The 18,427-nt window shown below is 51.1% G+C and overlaps 1 protein-coding gene across 1 annotated transcript in view; it reads right to left on the reverse strand.

Annotated features, from left to right (window-relative positions):
• Nucleotides 1-11,371: 11,371 nt before the first annotated feature.
• The window catches only part of LOC142915930 (mutS protein homolog 4-like), a 29,716-nt gene continuing 22,660 nt past the window's right edge, over nt 11,372-18,427 (reverse strand). Inside the window, exons 15-20 of the mRNA XM_076061555.1 lie at nt 17,809-18,009; nt 17,268-17,386; nt 15,914-16,042; nt 15,585-15,819; nt 12,203-12,291; nt 11,372-12,106 (exon numbers count right to left, since the gene is read on the reverse strand). Of these exons, the coding sequence (XP_075917670.1) occupies nt 11,915-12,106; nt 12,203-12,291; nt 15,585-15,819; nt 15,914-16,042; nt 17,268-17,386; nt 17,809-18,009 (965 nt within the window). The 3' untranslated portion in view covers nt 11,372-11,914. The remainder of the gene's footprint in view (nt 12,107-12,202; nt 12,292-15,584; nt 15,820-15,913; nt 16,043-17,267; nt 17,387-17,808; nt 18,010-18,427) is intronic.

The following is an 18,427-nucleotide window of genomic DNA, read 5'->3' on the forward strand; positions in this document are numbered from 1 at the left end:
CGTCGTTGGTACAGGGGGTGCGTGTCTCCGTTGTGGAGTTTCTGGATCATGTTTGGAATTGCCACAATTTTGACCGTGACACCAGCATGCAATGACCTGATAATTGTTTTTTTACCCTTTTATCTGGCAACAAAACTGACACCTTTTTTTTACAAGGAGTCATGTTTGCATTGACCACAATACCTGCGGTCGGAACGCAAACACAAAACAACAACTCTGATAATGTATGTGGCACTGTCCTTGAAATTTATTGGTCCACACCCGAGACAGCTTTCTTTAGAGCCTCGTCTCACGTTGGTGTTGGACCAGAAGACGCCAAAGAACATTTTCTTGCTGTGGTTTCTTGCTGTGGTTTTCACACCTGATGATGATTGCTTCTTGTGTTGCAGTCGAAACGTTGTGAGAATTTTATTGTTTTATATTTTTATTATTTTATTGTTTCCCTTCTACGTGGTGGTGACTTTACCGAAAGAATCAAGAATATAAGTGAGCTTTCTCTCTCTCTCTGCGTGTCCTCGTGTTATTATTATTTCCTGCAGTCACCAAAGTTCCAAATCTCTTATTGACACAAGGCCGTAATTATAATATATTATAATTATAATTATAATATGTTATAATAATTATAATATATTGGTGGGGGACATATCCCCCCACAATAATCAAATATGGTCAAAATGCCCCCCCAATATATTGCTATAAAAATAAATATTTTTTTAAATAATAATTGCTATGCTATGTTAATAAAAACAACTTGCTAAACCTTGGCCACAAAATGTGGACTTGTCTTCATGTAACAATGCGTAGATTTTTGTTTATATGATTGCCTTGTACTTTATGAATCCCTAATCTCTGCCATTACATACTATGAAACAAGAAAAGTTAAAAAAATAAACAACAGAGCAATGTAATACAATACAATATTATACATTATTGTATCAAATAAAAAAAATTCCATCCCATGTGTTAGTGAAATGTTTCAATATTTTAGGAAATGTCAGGAAATTTTCAAATTTAGATTTTTCTTTCTGGGGGGGGGGGGGGACCCCAGACCCCCTGGTAGATTTGGTCCCCCCCAATGTTGACTCCATGGCTACGGCCTTGCATTGACTCGCGGATTTCTCTACACCCCCTCCCCTCTCTCTCTGCCCCCCTCTCTCTCTATTTAAGGCCTCGACACAGAGGCGTTGTTTCTCTGTGTGCCTACAGTGAGGGAAAAAAGTATTTGATCCCCTGCTGATTTTGTACGTTTGCCCACTGACAAGGAAATGATCAGTCTATAATTTTAATGGTAGGTTTATTTGAACAGTGAGAGACAAAATTATAAATTGATTCGCATTTTAATGAGGGAAATAAGTATTTGACCCCCTCTCAATCGGAAAGATTTCTGGCTCCCAGGTGTCTTTTATACAGGTAACAAGCTGAGATTAGGAGCACACTCTTAAAGGGAGTGCCCCTTATCTCAGCTCGTTACCTGTGTAGAGGTGTTAACTACGCGCTGTTGCGTAACCTGCGTTGCAACCAGGGCAGTGCAGCATTACCCCTGGGTACAATGGTTGGGGTCAGTCGAGGTGAAACGGATCGTGGCCAGGGTTTGGTGCGAACCAATCAGACGGTTCCACGTGGGAATGTATGATTGGTTCTACCTGGCCACGAAGGGGTATAAGACGGGTGACCCAACGGACCTCGGGGAGTTCTCTCCCTGCACGAAGATAGAAGACTGGGCTGAAGCCTAGCTAGGACCCTGGACCAGCCTTTCAGCCCTTCTAAGGGCTAAGGCTCGGCATACCCAGTGGTCAGGACCCACCGGGCCAGCGGTGGGTCAGATAGACTCCCCTAGGTCCTAGCCGGAGGACTAGGATAGCGGTAGACGTGTGAGTCCCGCCAAGTCCGGAGGTTGTACCTCCTTAGGTATCAAGGAGGTTAACGGTAGACGTGAGAGTCCCGCCAGGTCCGGAGGCTGTACCTCGCTAGGGTATCGAGTGAGGGGACCGAATATCCCTCTGTGTGTGTTAAGCGTTGTATAAGGAAATAATACAATAAACAGAGTGTGCCTCCTAAAGAAGTCTGCTCGTCCTTACAACACTACACCTGTATAAAAGACACCTGTCCACAGAAGCAATCAATCAATCAGATCCCAAACTCTCCACCATGGCCAAGACTAAAGAGCTCTCCAAGGATGTCAGGGACAAATATTGTAGACCTACACAAGGCTGGAATGGGCTACAAGACCATTGCCAAGCAGCTTGGTGAGAAGGTGACAACAGTTGGTGCGATTATTCGCAAATGGAAGAAACGCAAAAAAACTGTCAATCTCCCTCGGCCTGGGGCTCCATGCAAGATCTCACCTCGTGGAGTTGCAATGATCATGAGAACGGCGAGGAATCAGCCCAGAACTACACGGGAGGATCTTGTTAATGATCTCAAGGCAGCTGGGACCATAGTCACCAAGAAAACAATTGATAACACACTTCACCGTGAAGGACTGAAATCCTGCAGCGCCTGCAAGGTTCCCCTGCTCAAGAAAGCACATATACATGCCCGTCTGAAGTTTGCCAATGAACATCTGAATGATTCAGAGGACAAATGGATGAAAGTGTTTTGGTCGGATTAGACCAAAATGGAGCTCTTTGGCATCAACTCAACTCGCCGTGTTTGGAGGAGGAGGAATGCTGCCTATGACCCCAAGAATACCATCCCCACCGTCAAACATGGAGGTGGAAACATGCTTTGGGGTTTTGATTTAAAGCTTTCGTGACTGCAGTAATTCATATTCTTAGTTTTTTCGGTAAAGTCACGTTGAAGAGAAACAACAAAATAACAAAATATATATAAAACAATAAAAAATTCTCACGACGTTTCGACCATAACTCAAACGGTCATCATCAGGTGTGTCGGTTTGCATAAATTTATTTAGAAAACGGCATATTTATTTATTTATATAAAAATAACGTTTGCGTCACGCGCAACGATTGGCTGTTTGCCAGGACTAGTCCATCTATTTTTTGAAAAGAGGAGGGGGGAGACGAAATTTGTTTTTATGTATGCTGTCTGAAAGCCACTGTAAGCGTGAACAATCAATCAAGAACTGAAATGATTTATCAAATCTTTCCAATGATTGCTAAGATAGAATCCATCTTCTCGGTTGAAATTGTCTCTGTGTTTGTATATGTGGATAGCCTCATGAACGAATCTCTCATGGAAGCCAGATGGCTTACAAAGAACCTCCGTCTTGGAAAAGTCAATGGCATGTGAGCCTACTGAATTAGAACAATGATCTGCTACGGCTGAGGTGTTGGTCCTACCGTGTTTAAGGTCTGCTTTATGTTCACGAATGCGGTCCGAGATATGGCGTTTGGTTTCTCCAATGTAACTACTACCACAGAGGCAACTTAGTTTGTAGACACCAGGGTATTGTATGTCCGGAATCACATCTTTTACAGACGGAACCAGATCACGGATTTTATGTAATGTGTTGAAACGGACCTGGATCTTGTGTTTATTCAAGATTTTGGAGATCTTTTTTGTGATCCCAGCAATGTAGGGTAAAGTGATGGTTTTGAAAGGCTCCTCAAGAGGGTTCTTCTTCATGGTTTGAGTGATAGCTTTGCGGATTGTATAGTCGGAGTAACCATTAGCCCTAAGAGCTTGGTGTACGTGCTTGAGTTCACTGCTTATGTGTTCCTGGTCGGATATGCATTGGGCTCTATGATACAGAGTCTTGATGAGAGAATTCTTCTGTGATGGATGGTGGTGGGAATCCGGTTTCAGATAAGCATCCGTATGGGTAGCTTTCCTGTAGACAGAGTGGCTCATTGAACCATCAGGTCTCTTTTTAATTAGGACATCCAAAAAGGTAATTGTGTCTGTGTTTGTATATCTGAATTGCCTCGTGAACAAATCTCTGATAAAAACCCGTGGGTTTGCAAAGAACCTTGGTATCGGAGAAAATTATATCGTGATCACCCATAGCGTTGTAACAGTGATCAGCCACGGCAGAAGAATTTGTTTTGCCGTGTTTCAAATCTGATTTGTGCTCGCGAATTCGGTCAGAGACATGTCGCTTTGTCTCCCTGATATAGCAATCACCGCAGGTACAACTCAATTTGTAAACCCCGGGGCACTGTAAGTCAGGAATCACACCCTTCACAGATGGGATCAGATCACGAATTTTGTGTACTGTATTGAACCGGACCTGGATCTTGTGTTTGTTTAGAATTTTGGAAATCTTTTTAGTAACGCCTGCTATATATGGTAGTGTGATGGTTTTGACCGGAGTATCAAGTGGTTGTTTCTGTATGGAGGGAGAGACAGCTTGGCGGATGGTACGGTCAGAGTAACCATTCCTTTTGAGGGCCAGGTGTACATGTTTTAATTCACTGGTCAGGTGGTGTTGGTCCGAAATGCAATGAGCCCTATGGTATAAAGTTTGATGAGATAATTATTTTGGGCTGGGTGGTGGTGGGAATCAGGTTTCAAGTAGGAATCTGTGTGGGTGGGTTTCCTGTAGACAGAATGCCCCAATGAGCCATCAGGTCTCCTCTCAAACAGAACATCTAAGAATGGTAGCTTGTCATCTTTCTCCACTTCCATGGTGAATTTGATGGCGGGATGTTTGGAATTGATGTGGTGTAGGAAAAGGTTCAGAGCTGGGAGGCCATCTGGCCAAATGACGAAAGTGTCATCCACATATCTCTTCCACAGGGAAGGTCTGAGGGTGGAAGTCTGGATGGCATCTGATTCAAATTTCTCCATTAAAATATTGACTATCACTGGTGATAAGGGGGATCCCATGGGGTACCCTCATTTTGTTTGTAGAAGGAGCCATTCCAAGTAAAGTAGGTATTGTTGAGGCAGTGCCTAACCAGTGCAGATGTGTCGGGGTCTAGTCCATGTTGGACCATATTTTCAATTATTTCAATGGTATCAGGTACTGGGACCTTGGTGAACAAAGAGACCACATCGAAGCTGACAAGGATATTGTCAGGGGACAGTACAACGTCTTTGACCATGGAGACCAATTAGGCTGAGTCAAGTACTGCTGAGGTGGTCTTGCCAGTGAAAGGCAGCAAGGTATCTGACAGAAAACGGGCTAGTCTATAGGTAGGGTAGTTGGTCCTGGATGCGATGGGTCGTAATGGGGTGCCTTCTTTATGAATCTTGGGAAGAACATAGAATCTAGGGGGTCTTGCAGCAGAACGTTTTAGGGAGGGACGTTTTGTTGGGTCGATTAGGGAGGTCGAACTTGCGATGATCTTGTTAGTTTTTATCGCTAGGCTATTAGTAGGGTCATTTTTTTTTATTTTTGAGTAACTTCCATCGTTGAGCAGATTCTGGATTTTGTTGTTGTATGAATCTTTATCCATAATAACAGTAGCGTTGCCTTTATCGGCTGAGAGGATGACTATATCACTTCTGTTTTTTTAAATTCGCGAGTTCAGAGCGTTCATTTTTGCTGATGTTACTAATGGGTTTCTTAGCATTCTTAAGAATAGTGGCTATTTCAGCTCTCGCAACGTCTGCTTGGATGTGTCCTACGCCTTTGAGGGCTACATCGACCTGAGAGATGATATCATCTACTGGTATGTGTTTTGGGGTGACAGCAAAATTTAGTCCCCTAGCCAGTACTGTTTTCAGAATGTCCGAAATCGGGGTGCTACTCTGATTAATGACGATTTTGTTAACATCTAGTTTTGTTATATGTGGAACTGGGTTCTTCTTTGATAGGTGGTTGAATTTAGAAATCAGGTTAGCTTTACATTTGACTAACAGTGACTCAGCAGAAGAAGCAGTCATGTTGTCTACGTGATTCCAATCAGAAGGTGACATTTTTTGTGTTAACATTAAATGAGCTTGTAGGAGAGGCCTGTCTAAAGTATCGAGTTCAAATCGGAGTAGCCTTATCCTCTCTGAGATTAAAGATAGGCTGGCCTTAAGCAGAATCTGTTTAGAATTCGGAGAAGATACAGCAGCAGAAGTGAGTGTGAAAGCGATGGGTATTACCTTGTGATCGCGGCATCTTTTGAGGAAGGTCAGCGTCTCGATGAGTTGCGACTTCTTGTCCCGTTGTCTGTTAAAAGCTCTAACAGATAGGTGAAAACTCTCCCCATAGAGGTTATCAATTCTAGATTTAAAGCTTTCGTGACTGCTAGGATCCATACTCTTTGGTTCTATTGGGTAAAGTCACGTAGGTGAAAATAAAATAACAAAAAAATTAACAAAAAATCACGACGTTTCGGCCACAACACAAGTGGCCTTCATCAAGTGAAGGGACGAGACTGTCAGGAGGACAACGCTGGAGTGGAAGAAGCCACGCTCAGATCACGACCTTTAAGCTGTGTGAGAAGAAAAACACCAAGCGCCTTGACAAAGGAATTAGCATATAATTTAGCATTGAAATGGCTCATTGAAATAGCTAAGTTAAAGTATACACATCCGCAGAGTTACCCCTTGACAAAGGAATTAGCATAGAATTTAGCATTGAAATAGCTGGGTGATTAGCTAGTAACTGGTCACAGAAATAGCTATGTTAAAGTTAGAGCATATACATTCACCGAGGCACCTAGTACTCATCAAACAGGAGAATTTAGCGAAACACAACCACGCTCAGACAGCGGACCTTTAAACTGTGTGCGAGCAAACAAGGTGTTCTTCAGAATGCTAAGAAACCCATTAGTAACATCAGCAAAAATGAACGCTCTGAACTCGCGAATTTAAAAAAACAGAAGTGATATAGTCATCCTCTCAGCCGATAAAGGCAACGCTACTGTTATTATGGATAAAGATTCATACAACAACAAAATCCAGAATCTGCTCAATGATGGAAGTTACTCAAAAATAAAAAAATGACCCTACTAATAGCCTAGCGATAAAAACCAACAAGATCATCACAAGTTCGACCTCCCTAATCGACCCAACTAAACGTCCCTCCCTAAAACCTTCTGCTGCAAGACCCCCTAGATTCTGTGGTCTTCCCATGATTCATAAAGAAGGCACCCCACTTCGACCCATCGTATCCACGATCAACTCCCCTACCTATAGACTAGCCCGTTTTCTGTCAGATACCTTGCTGCCTTTCACTGGCAAGACCACCTCAGCAGTACTTAACTCAGCCCAATTGGTCTCTATGGTCAAAGACGTTGTACTGTCCCCTGACGATATCCTTGTCAGCTTCGATGTGGTCTCTTTGTTCACCAAGGTCCCAGTACCTGACACCATTGAAATAATTGAAAATTTTGTCCAACATGGACTAGACCCGACACACCTGCACTGGTTAGGCACTGCCTCAACAATACCTACTTTACTTGGAATGGCTCCTTCTACAAACAAAATGAGGGTACCCCCATGGGATCCCCCTTATCACCAGTGATAGTCAATATTTTCATGGAGAAATTTGAATCAGACGCCATCCAGACTTCCACCCTCAGACCTTCTCTGTGGAAGAGATATGTGGATGACACTTTGGAGAAAGATGGCAAGCTACCATTCTTAGATGTTCTGTTTGAGAGGAGACCTGATGGCTCATTGGGGCATTCTGTCTACAGGAAACCCACCCACACAGATTCCTACTTGAAACCTGATTCCCACCACCACCCAGCCCAAAAGAATTCTCTCATCAAAACTTTATACCATAGGGCTCATTGCATTTCGGACCAACACCACCTGACCAGTGAATTAAAACACGTACACCTGGCCCTCAAAAGGAATGGTTAGTCTGACCGTACCATCCGCCAAGCTGTCTCTCCCTCCATACAGAAACAACCACTTGATACTCCGGTCAAAACCATCACACTTCCATATATAGAAGGCGTTACTAAAAAGATTTCCAAAATTCTAAACAAACACAAGATCCAGGTCTGGTTCAATACAGTACACAAAATTCGTGATCTGATCCCATCCGTGAAGGATGTCATTCCTGATTTACAGTACCCCGGGGTTTACAAATTGAGTTGTACCTGCGGTGATTGCTATATCGGTGAGACAAAGCGACATGCCTCTGACCGAATTCGCGAGCACAAATCAGATTTGAAACACGGTAAAACGAATTCTTCTGCCGTGGCTGATCACTGTTACAACGCTGTGGGGGATCACAATATAATTTTCTCCGATACCAAGGTTCTTTGCAAACCCACGGGCTTTTATCAGAGATTTGTTCATGAAGCAATTCAGATCTACAAACACAGACACAATTTCAACCGAGAGGATGGTTTCAAATTAAGCAACCATTGGAAAGATTTTCTAAATCGAACTAAACATTAAACTAATTTCAATGGTACAGTATACTTTTTCAAATAGTGGTACACCAAACTTTCGCAGCTCTTATAAATTCCCTTCTCACACCATCAATAGGTAAACTCCCCCCCCCCCCGCGCCAAACGGCAAGTCCACCGGCACGTACACCACCTCTTTCCGAAAATCCGCCACTCAAATGCTAATTTTTATGCTAATTTCTTTGTCAGAACACCTTGTTTGCTCGCACACAGTTTAAAGGTCCGCTGTCTGAGCGTGGTTGTGTTTCGCTAAATTCTCCTGTTTGATGAGTACTAGGTGCCTCGGTGAATGTATATGCTCTAACTTTAACATAGCTATTTCTGTGACCAGTTACAAGCTAATCACTCAGCTATTTCCATGCTAAATTCCATGCAAATTCCTTTGTCAAGGGGTACCTCTGCGGATGTGTATACTTTAACTTAGCTATTTCAATGAGCCATTTCAATGCTAAATTATATGCTAATTCCTTTGTCAAGGCGCTTGGTGTTTTTCTTCTCACACAGCTTAAAGGTCGTGATCTAAGCGTGGCTTCTTCCACTCCAGCGCTGTCCTCCAGACAGTCTCGTCCCTTCACCTGATGAAGGCCGCTTGTGTTGTGGCCGAAACGTCGTGATTTTTTGTTATTTTATTTTCAACTACGTGACTTTACCCAATAGAACCAAGAGTATGGATCCTAGCAGTCATGAAAGCTTTAAATCTAGAATGCATTTAATAACCCAACTTGTTTCTGTGATACTGTGCAAGCCCAGAGTTAATAAATACTCGTCAGGGCGCTTTGTCCGAGCTGTGTGTGTGTGGCGCTGACCCCTGGTGACCAGCACAGAGGGCACGGCACGGAGCCACAGCAATTCCACCACAGCTGTTGACGACCACGCCTTGTTCAACACCACACACACGTGACTTCCTCCTCATGCACCTAGCCTGGCACAGCAGTACAACACACACACGTCACCTGCTGGGTCTGTCACGTGACTTCATGCAACTAGCCTGGCACACCAGTACAACACACGGCACCTGCTGGGTCTGTCTCTGTCACCTCCTGGTGCACCTAGCCTGGCACAGCAGTACAACACACACGCCACCTGCTGGGTCTGTCACGTGACTTCCTCGTGCACCTAGCCTGGCACAGCAGTACAACCCACGTCACCTGCTGGGTCTGTCTCTGTGACCTCATGCACCTAGCCTGGCACAGCAGTACAACACATGGCACCTGCTGGGTCTGTCTCTGTGACCTCATGCACCTAGCCTGGCACAGCAGTACAACCCATGGCACCTGCTGGGTCTGTCTCTGTGACCTCATGCACCTCGCCTGGCACAGCAGTACAACCCATGACACCTGCTGGGTCTGTCTCTGTGACCTCCTCATGCACCTAGCCTGGCACAGCAGTCAACACACGTCACCTGCTGGGTCTGTCTCTGTGACCTCGTGCACCTAGCCTGGCACAGCACTACAACCCACGGCACCTGCTGGGTCTGTCTCAGTGACCTCATACACCTAGCCTGGCACAGCAGTACAACCCATGGCACCTGCTGGGTCTGTATCTGTGACCTCATGCACCTAGCCTGGCACAGCAGTACAACCCCGGCACCTGCTGGGTCTGTCTCAGTGACCTCATGCATCTAGGCTGGCTGATTTTAACGACACAACATTTATATATTTACGCCATCTAAACCAACAAAACCTCTATTACGGACTCAGTCACTCACTCGGCACTCACTCACTCAGCCAGTCACTCACTCAGCCAGTCACTCACTCAGCCAGTCACCCACTCAGCCAGTGACTCACTCAGCCAGTCATTCACTCAGCCAGTCACTCACTCAGCCAGTCACTCAGCCAGTGACTCACTCACTCAGCCAGTCACTCACTCACTCAGCCAGTGACTCACTCAGCCAGTCACTCACTCACTCAGCCAGTCACTCAGCCAGTCACTCTGCCAGTCACTCACTCAGCCACTCACTCACTCAGCCAATCACTCACTCACTCAACCACTCACTCACTCACTCAGCCAGTCACTCACTCAGCCAGTCACTCACTCACTCAGCCAGTGACTCACTCACTCAGCCAGTGACTCACTCAGGAGCTCAGCTGCTCACTCAGTCGCTTGCTCACGAAATTACTCAATCACTGAGCCAGTTTGACAGTAAACTTTATGTTTATATATCCAACAACACAGCACGAAATAACATCATCGTCTGGCTAATCAGGACCTCCGTCAGCCTACCCCACACCACACAATGGTACCCACATGCTTACCCCTCCACCGTGGTGGTGGTGGTGGTGCTGGAATTGGTGGTGGTGGTGCTAGCATTGGTGGTGTTGGATCGTGGTGGTGTTGGTGGTGTCGTTCAGTGGGTGTTAGCGGTGGTGGTGTTGGTGGTGGTGTCGTTCAGTGGGTGTTAGCGGTGGTGGTGTTGGTGGTGGTGTCGTTCAGTGGGTGTTAGCGGTGGTGGTGTTGGTGGTGGTGTCGTTCAGTGGGTGTTAGCGGTAGTGGTGGTGGTGTCGTTCAGTGGGTGTTAGCGGTGGTGGTGTTGGTGGTGGTGTCGTTCAGTGGGTGTTAGCGGTGTTGGTGGTGGTGTCGTTCAGTGGGTGTTAGCGGTGGTGGTGGTGGTGTCGTTCAGTGGGTGTTAGCGGTGGTGGTGGTGTTTATGGTGGTGTTGGTGGTGGTGTCGTTCAGTGGGTGTTAGCGGTGGTGGTGGTGTTGGTGGTGTCGTTCAGTGGGTGTTAGCGGTGGTGGTGTCGTTCAGTGGGTGTTAGCGGTGGTGGTGGTGTTGGTGGTGGTGTTGGTGGTGGTGTCGTTCAATGGGTGTTAGCGGTGGTGGTGGTGTTGGTGGTGTCGTTCAGTGGGTGTTAGCGGTGGTGGTGGTGGTGTCGTTCAGTGGGTGTTAGCAGTGGTGGTGGTGTTGGTGGTGGTGTCGTTCAGTGGGTGTTAGCGGTGGTGGTGTTGGTGGTGGTGTCGTTCAGTGGGGGTTAGCGGTGGTGGTGTTGGTGGTGGTGTCGTTCAGTGGGTGTAAGCGGTGGTGGTGGTGTTGGTGGTGGTGTCGTTCAGTGGGTGTTAGCGGTGGTGGTGGTGGTGTTGGTGGTCGTGTCCTTCAGTGGGTGTTAGCGGTGGTGGTGGTGGTGGTGGTGTCGTTCAGTGGGTGTTAGCGGTGGTGGTGTCGTTCAGTGGGTGTTAGCGGTGGTGGTGGTGGTGTTGGTGGTCGTGTCCTTCAGTGGGTGTTAGCGGTGGTGGTGGTGGTGGTGTCGTTCAGTGGGTGTTAGCGGTGGTGGTGGTGTTGGTGGTGGTGTCGTTCAGTGGGTGTTAGCGGTGGTGGTGGTGGTGTCGTTCAGTGGGTGTTAGCGGTGTTAGCGGTGGTGGTGTTGGTGGTGGTGTCGTTCAGTGTGTGTTAGCGGTGGTAGTGGTGGTGGTGGTGTCGTTCAGTGGGTGTTAGCGGTGGTGTTGGTGGTGGTGTCGTTCAGTGGGTGTTAGCGGTGGTGGTGTTGGTGGCGGTGTCGCTCAGTGGGTGTTAGCGGTGGTGGTGTTGGTGTCGTTCAGTGGATGTTAGCGGTGGTAGTGGTGGTGGCGGCGTCGTTCAGTGGGTGTTAGTGGTGTTGGTGGTGGTGTCGTTCAGTGGGTGTTAGCGGTGGTGGTGTTGGTGGTGGTGTTGTTCAGTGGGTGTTAGCGGTGGCGTCAGCGATGTGCTCCAGCTCGTCGAGGTACCGCTGTCTCAGCGACCCCAGGTACGAGGCCAGGCTGGCTCCGTCCAGCCGCGAGTGTCGCGCCGCCTGGCCCAGCCGCGTCGCGAGGCGGTGGACGGCCGCTCGGCGCAGCACGGGCGCGGAGTCGGCCTGACGCTCCATCTGGGGGGGGTCGTGGAGGGGTCACGGGGGGGGGGGGTCACGGGCGGGTCGCGGGGGGGTCGCGGCGGGGGTGTCGGCGGGGGTCAGCATTGTTACCCAGCTCTTGCCGCCGATCCGAGCCAGCAGCCCCGTGGCGTCGCGCAGCAGGGAGGGCGGCAGCGATGACAGCGTGGCCATCTCCAGACCTGGACGTGGGGCACGCGGAGGGGGAGGGGGAGGGGGGGTGGGAGGGGGAGGGTGGTGGCCGTGAGACGCCGACCGCGTCGCGGAAGGCGACGGCTTCTTCTTCACGATGTTTGAGGCGCCGGCGGCCTCGGCAGGGCCGTCCCCACTTTGTGCCGCGATGAGTTTTTCCGGGCCGAGGGGTTTCCCCCCTCCCACTACCGGGACCTCGCGGAAATGCTCGGCAAATCTGAAAACCTGTTCCCTGGGGGTCGGAGAACGGGTCACCGTTCTTTCCCCCAATGATGGTAATTGGTTGTGGCGCCGCAGGTTACTTTCTTGATGGGAGTTAAAGAGCGATTTGTGATCGCGGGCCACTGATGCAGACTCCATCTCCTCGGCAACCCGCGACCGCCACCCATCCTTGCGGCGCCTCGCGGCTCTCCGAACCTCCGAGCGAGGGCTGCGGTAAGCCTCCTCATTCTCCGCCGTGGGATTCTGTAGCCGATGATAGTGGGCCTGTCGCCATCCTGAACACCTCCTCTGTCAGCCAGGGTCTCTGGGGAGGTCTGGACCGCGTACCCAAAGCAGCCATTTCAGCTGCATGAGTCACAGTCCTAAACCTCGCCCATTTACCCTCGACATCAGGAGGAGTGGGGGACGATGCCAATCCCAGCCAGCAGAGCATGCCACTAAGGGTTTGAATGGGGTCCTGGATGTACACCCACCACCGGAGTGGAAGAATTGCAGGTGCATCTTACAGATTACAAGTCGATGGTCAGAGGGCAGATCAGCTCCACGGTAGGTCCTGGTGTCAGGGACATGGGCTCGCATCCGCTGGTCCGTCACTATGTAGTCCAGCAGATGTTCTTGCTTGGACCCGGCATGCATCCATGATGTTGTGTGGATGCACCGATGCCAGAACAACGTGTTGGTATTTACAAGCCCATGGGCTGCACAAAAATGTAGCAGCCTCCTGCCGTTGTTATTGAGCTGGTCTGGCCCATTCCTTCCAATCACTCCAGACTAGGTGCATCATGACCAACTCGGGCATTCACCCAACAAGATGACTATCCCGAGGGGCCACTTTAGCTCGCACCTGTGACAGGAGGTCATAGAAGGCATCCGACTCATCGGCCTTGCCTGGATCCCTCCACGGATGTTCGTCTTCGGTGGGGGCATAAGTAACCACGACCACCACTCCTCACATCCGGTTGTTGGGAAGGCGAGCCCAAAGTAGCCTGGGGCTTACAGCTTCCCACACCTCACCACCACGCTCCCACGCCCCCTTCATTCTTTTGTTTAGAAGAAGAGCCACTCCCTGTTGTTTGGCAGTCTCCTGCCGTGAGAAGAGGACTGTCCACCCCTCATGGTGGTAGGAGCCAGAGCCGGTCCACCGGACCTCCTGAATACCACAGAGATCCAGGCGGTACCGGTCCAGCTCCCGACAGCGGAGTGGCAGCCTCTCCTCCGCAGTGAGCGTTCGAACATTCCACGTGGCCACCCGTAGTGGTTTTTCGTTGTTTCTGGAGGAGCCCCGAGGGTAGATATTCAGTCTCCTGGCTCTGCCAAATGGGGTTTGGTCAGGAGACGTCATAGACGCCTGTCCCCCCGGGGCCTCCGGCACAAGCTTATTAGTTACATATTTCGGTTTAACTCGTGGTTTCGTGGTAATTAATTGAAGGTGGAAGGGTTACCAGCCCCTCGCACCTGTCCAGAGCCCCCGTTTAGCCCCTGTGGTAGACACATTTGCCATGAGGGGAGGAGCCAATCAAAATTGGATCTCCCCCCAAAGCACTGTCCACGACAGAGTTGCCTGTCCGGCACCGCGAGGAGGTAAGGGGTTGTTTTGCCGGACCACACACACACACATGTACACACACACACACACGTACACACACACACACGTACACAACAACAACAACAACCGCCATTCGCCACTAAGTGGCGGTGACGTCACCACGACGCTTGTGCCAGGCTATGTGCACCGTGAGGCCACGTGAAGTGTCGAACGCCCGCTGGCAGGAGGTCACTGGGTAGACCCAGGTGCCACGGGTCAACTGACTGAGATGACTGGCTGATGCACCACCTGTGCCCCCTACTGTGCCAACCTGCTGTGCTTTAGCCACCCGGCGCTCCGCTCGTTGTTCTGAGCATCGCTCCTCCGCCCTCCGTTGTTGTTGGAGGGCGACTGCCTCCAACTGCCCAGTAGCATCCTTCACGAGCCTCCTCCACAGAGGCCGATCTTGACACCGCTGGTACCAGTCATCGGCAAGTCCACTCAGCTCCACGTCCTCCTGTACCACATCACTCCATCTCTTCTCTAGCCCGTGCCGCGCCTGCTTAGCCCCCTCAATCCGGCCAAACAAAAGCTGTTTCGGCATGCGGGCTACATGACCCAGCCATCGCAGCCTTGCCTGCCGGAGGAGCTCACCGATGGGACCCTGCCCAGATCTTTCAAGGATTTGTGAGCTCCTCACACAATCCAGTCTGGTTAAACCCAGGATGGATCGTAGGCAGGCCAGCCTAAATGTTTCTAACCGGCGAAGATGTTCCACTAGGGGGGTCCACGTTTCGCAAGCGTAGAGAAGGGAGGGAATGACCGTGGCCGAGAAGACCTGAAGCTTAGTGCGGAGCGACAGACCAGGTAGCTTCCACACAGCGTTACGCAACCGATGAAAAGATATTGCCGCTCGACTGATTCGGAGTGAGACCTCTGCTGTTAAACTGGAGCCAGTCATAAGCACACTGCCCAGGTATGGGAAACTCTCCACTCTCTCCACAACTGCCCCATCACCGATTGGGAGTTGTGGGGGTGTAGTGTCCGATGGTACAAAATACCCAGGCAGGTGCTTAGTTTTGGTGGGGCTGATGGTAAGGCCCCACCTCTTAGTGGCACGCTCCAGTCTCAGCAGCAGCGTCTCCAACTCCTCCTCTGACTGAGCAGCTATTACCAAATCATCAGCATACATAACGTGGTTGAGCAATAGGGAGCCATCCCTTGACCGCACACGGGCATCGATTAGCCTCCCATTATATCTGTACCATATGGAGATTCCCCCGGTACAGCTATTGAAGGCTTCACGAACTACGTGGTCAAAATAGATGTTAAATAATGTGGGAGCCAGAGGACATCCCTGTCGCACCCCAAGGTGTACAGGGAATGGCTCTGACTCCCGGCCACGTAGTTTTACCCGGGCCCGCTCACCATCATGAAGGTCCTTAATGATCGTGAGCAGAGGGTCAGGTACTCCAAAAGCACGAAGAACACACACACGTACACATACACACACGTACACACACACACGCGTAGTACCGTAGTGCGTGTCCGGCGTGTGCCCCTGCACCAGCTTGTACGTGCACGTCACACGTGGCACCGTCCGCGAGTCATCGGCACCAGCGGCTTTACCGTCACAACGGCCGGCCCAGGGCAGCTGCTGCTGCTGCTGCTGATTGCGCGACTCCACCAGGAAGTGGCTGTTGGAGACGTTGGGGTAGAGGGTAGAGAGGTGGCTCAGCTCCAGGTGGTGGGTGGCGAAGATGGTGAACGTCTGGGGGGGGGGGGAGACACACAGGGGTGGTGAGGGTGGTGAGGGTGGTGAGTGTGAGTGGTGAGTGTGAGTGGTGAGTGTGAGTGGTCACCACCTTGCGCTGCAGGAGACACTCACAGACCGAGTGACAGATCCCCAGGGCCTCGTGGACCCCGGTGCCCCTCCCGAGCTCGTCCATGATCACCAGAGAGCGGTCGGTGGCTGTGCGAACTATGTAGTTCACCTGGGGTCATGGGGGTCACCGGGGGTCACCCACCCACTCACCCACACACACACCCACCCACTCACCAACTCACTCACTCACCAACTCACTCACTCACCAACCCACTCACTCACCCACCCACTCACCCACCCACTCACACACCCACACACCCACCCACTCACCAACTCACTCACTCACCCACCCACTCACACACCCACTCACCAACCCACTCACCCACCTACCCAACTACTCACCCACCCACTCACCCACCCAACCACTCACCCACCCACTCACTCACCCACCCACTCACCCACCCATTCACCCACCCAACCACTCACCCACCCACTCACTCACCCACCCACCCACTCACCCACCCACTCACCCACCCAAACCACTCACCCACTCACTCACTCACCCACCCACTCACCCACCCACTCACCCACCCAACCACTCACCCACCCACTCACTCACCCACCCACCCACTCACCCACCCTCTCACTCAACCACCCACTCACCCACTCACTCACCCACCCAACCACTCACCCACCCACCCACTCACCCACCCACTCACACACCCACTCACCAACACACTCACCCACCTACCCAACCACTCACCCACCCACTCACCCACCCAACCACTCACCCACCCACTCACCCACCCACTCACTCACACACCCACTCACCCACTCAATCACACACCCACCCACCCACTCACCCACCCACTCACACACCAGCCCACCCACCCACTCACCCACCCTCTCACTCACCCACCCACTCACCCACCCACTCACACACCCACTAACCCACCCACTCACCCACCCACTCACCAACCCACTCACCCACCTACCCAACCACTCACCCACCCACTCACCCACCCAACCACTCACCCACCCACTCACTCACCCACCCACTCACACACCCACCCACCCACTCACCCACCCTCTCACTCAACCACCCACTCACTCTCTCACACACCCAACCAACCACTCACCCACCCACTCACACACCCACCCACTCACCCACCCAACCACTCACCCACCCACTCACTCACCCACCCACTCACACACCCACCCACCCACTCACCCACCCTCTCACTCAACCACCCACTCACTCTCTCACACACCCAACCAACCACTCACCCACCCACTCACACACCCACCCACTCACACACCCAACCAACCACTCACCCACCCACTCACCCACCCACCCACCCACTCACCCACCCACCCTCTCACTCCCCACCCACCTCTCTCATCTCGATGGTGAAGGTGGAGGAGAGTGGCTGTATGTCGTCGTCCACACCGATGCGAGTGAAGATCTGATCAGCGATCCTCACGCAGGCAAAGTCGGCTGGCACGAAGCAACCTGAAGCAGTGGTAGCACCCAAACACTCACTCACTTACTTACTCACCTACTCACTCACTCAAACACTCACTCACTCACTTACTCACCTACTCACTCACTCAAACACTCACTCACTTACTTACTCACCTACTCACTCACTCACTCAAACACTCACTCACATACTTACTCACCTACTCACTCAATCACTCAAACACTCACTCACTCACTTACTCACCTACTCACTCACTCAAACACTCACTCACTTACTTACTCACCTACTCACTCACCAACTCACTCACTCACTCACTCACCCACCCACTCACTCACCAACTCACCCACTCACTCACCAACCAACTCACTCACCAACTCACCCACCCACTCACCAACTCACTCACTCACTCACCCACTCACTCACTCACCAACTCACCCCCCCACCCACTCACCGATCTGTGCCATCACCTGGCAGAGTGCCACCTGTCTCAGCAGCGTGGACTTGCCGCTGTTGTTGGGCCCCGTGACAATGAGGAAGTTGGAGGCGTCCGACAGGAAGACGTCGTTAGGCACCAGCGGCCAGCCCAGCACCCGCTCCAGGATGGGGTGGCGAGCCCCTTTGAGGGCCAGCGTGTCAGAGAATTCCGGACGGACTGCAGCTCACCACAGACAGTGGGGGGGAGGTCACGGGAGGTCACGGGGGTGAAGGTCATGGGGGTGGAGGTCAAGGGGGGGAGGTCACGGGGGGGAGGTCATGGGGGGAGGAGTCAAGGGGGGGAGGTCTCGGGGTAGAGGTCACAGGGCGGAGGTCACGGGGGCGGAGGTCATGGTGGCGGAGGTCACATGGGGAGGTCACAGGGGTGAAGGTCACGGGGGCGGAGGTCACGGGGGCGGAGGTCACGGGGGGAGGTCACGGGGGGGTGAAGGCCACTCACTCACTCATCCACTCACCCACTCACTCACTCCCTCACTCACTCACCCACCCACTCACTCACCCCACCCACTCACTCACTCCCTCACTCACCCACTCACCCACTCACTCACTCACTCACCCACCCACCCACTCACTCA

Source organism: Petromyzon marinus, unplaced genomic scaffold (genome assembly GCF_048934315.1).
Source record: "Petromyzon marinus isolate PM22_M1 ecotype Great Lakes invasive population unplaced genomic scaffold, UKy_Petmar_22M1.pri1.0 PM_G_Scaffold_37, whole genome shotgun sequence".
In the NCBI taxonomy this organism is placed as follows: domain Eukaryota; kingdom Metazoa; phylum Chordata; class Hyperoartia; order Petromyzontiformes; family Petromyzontidae; genus Petromyzon; species Petromyzon marinus.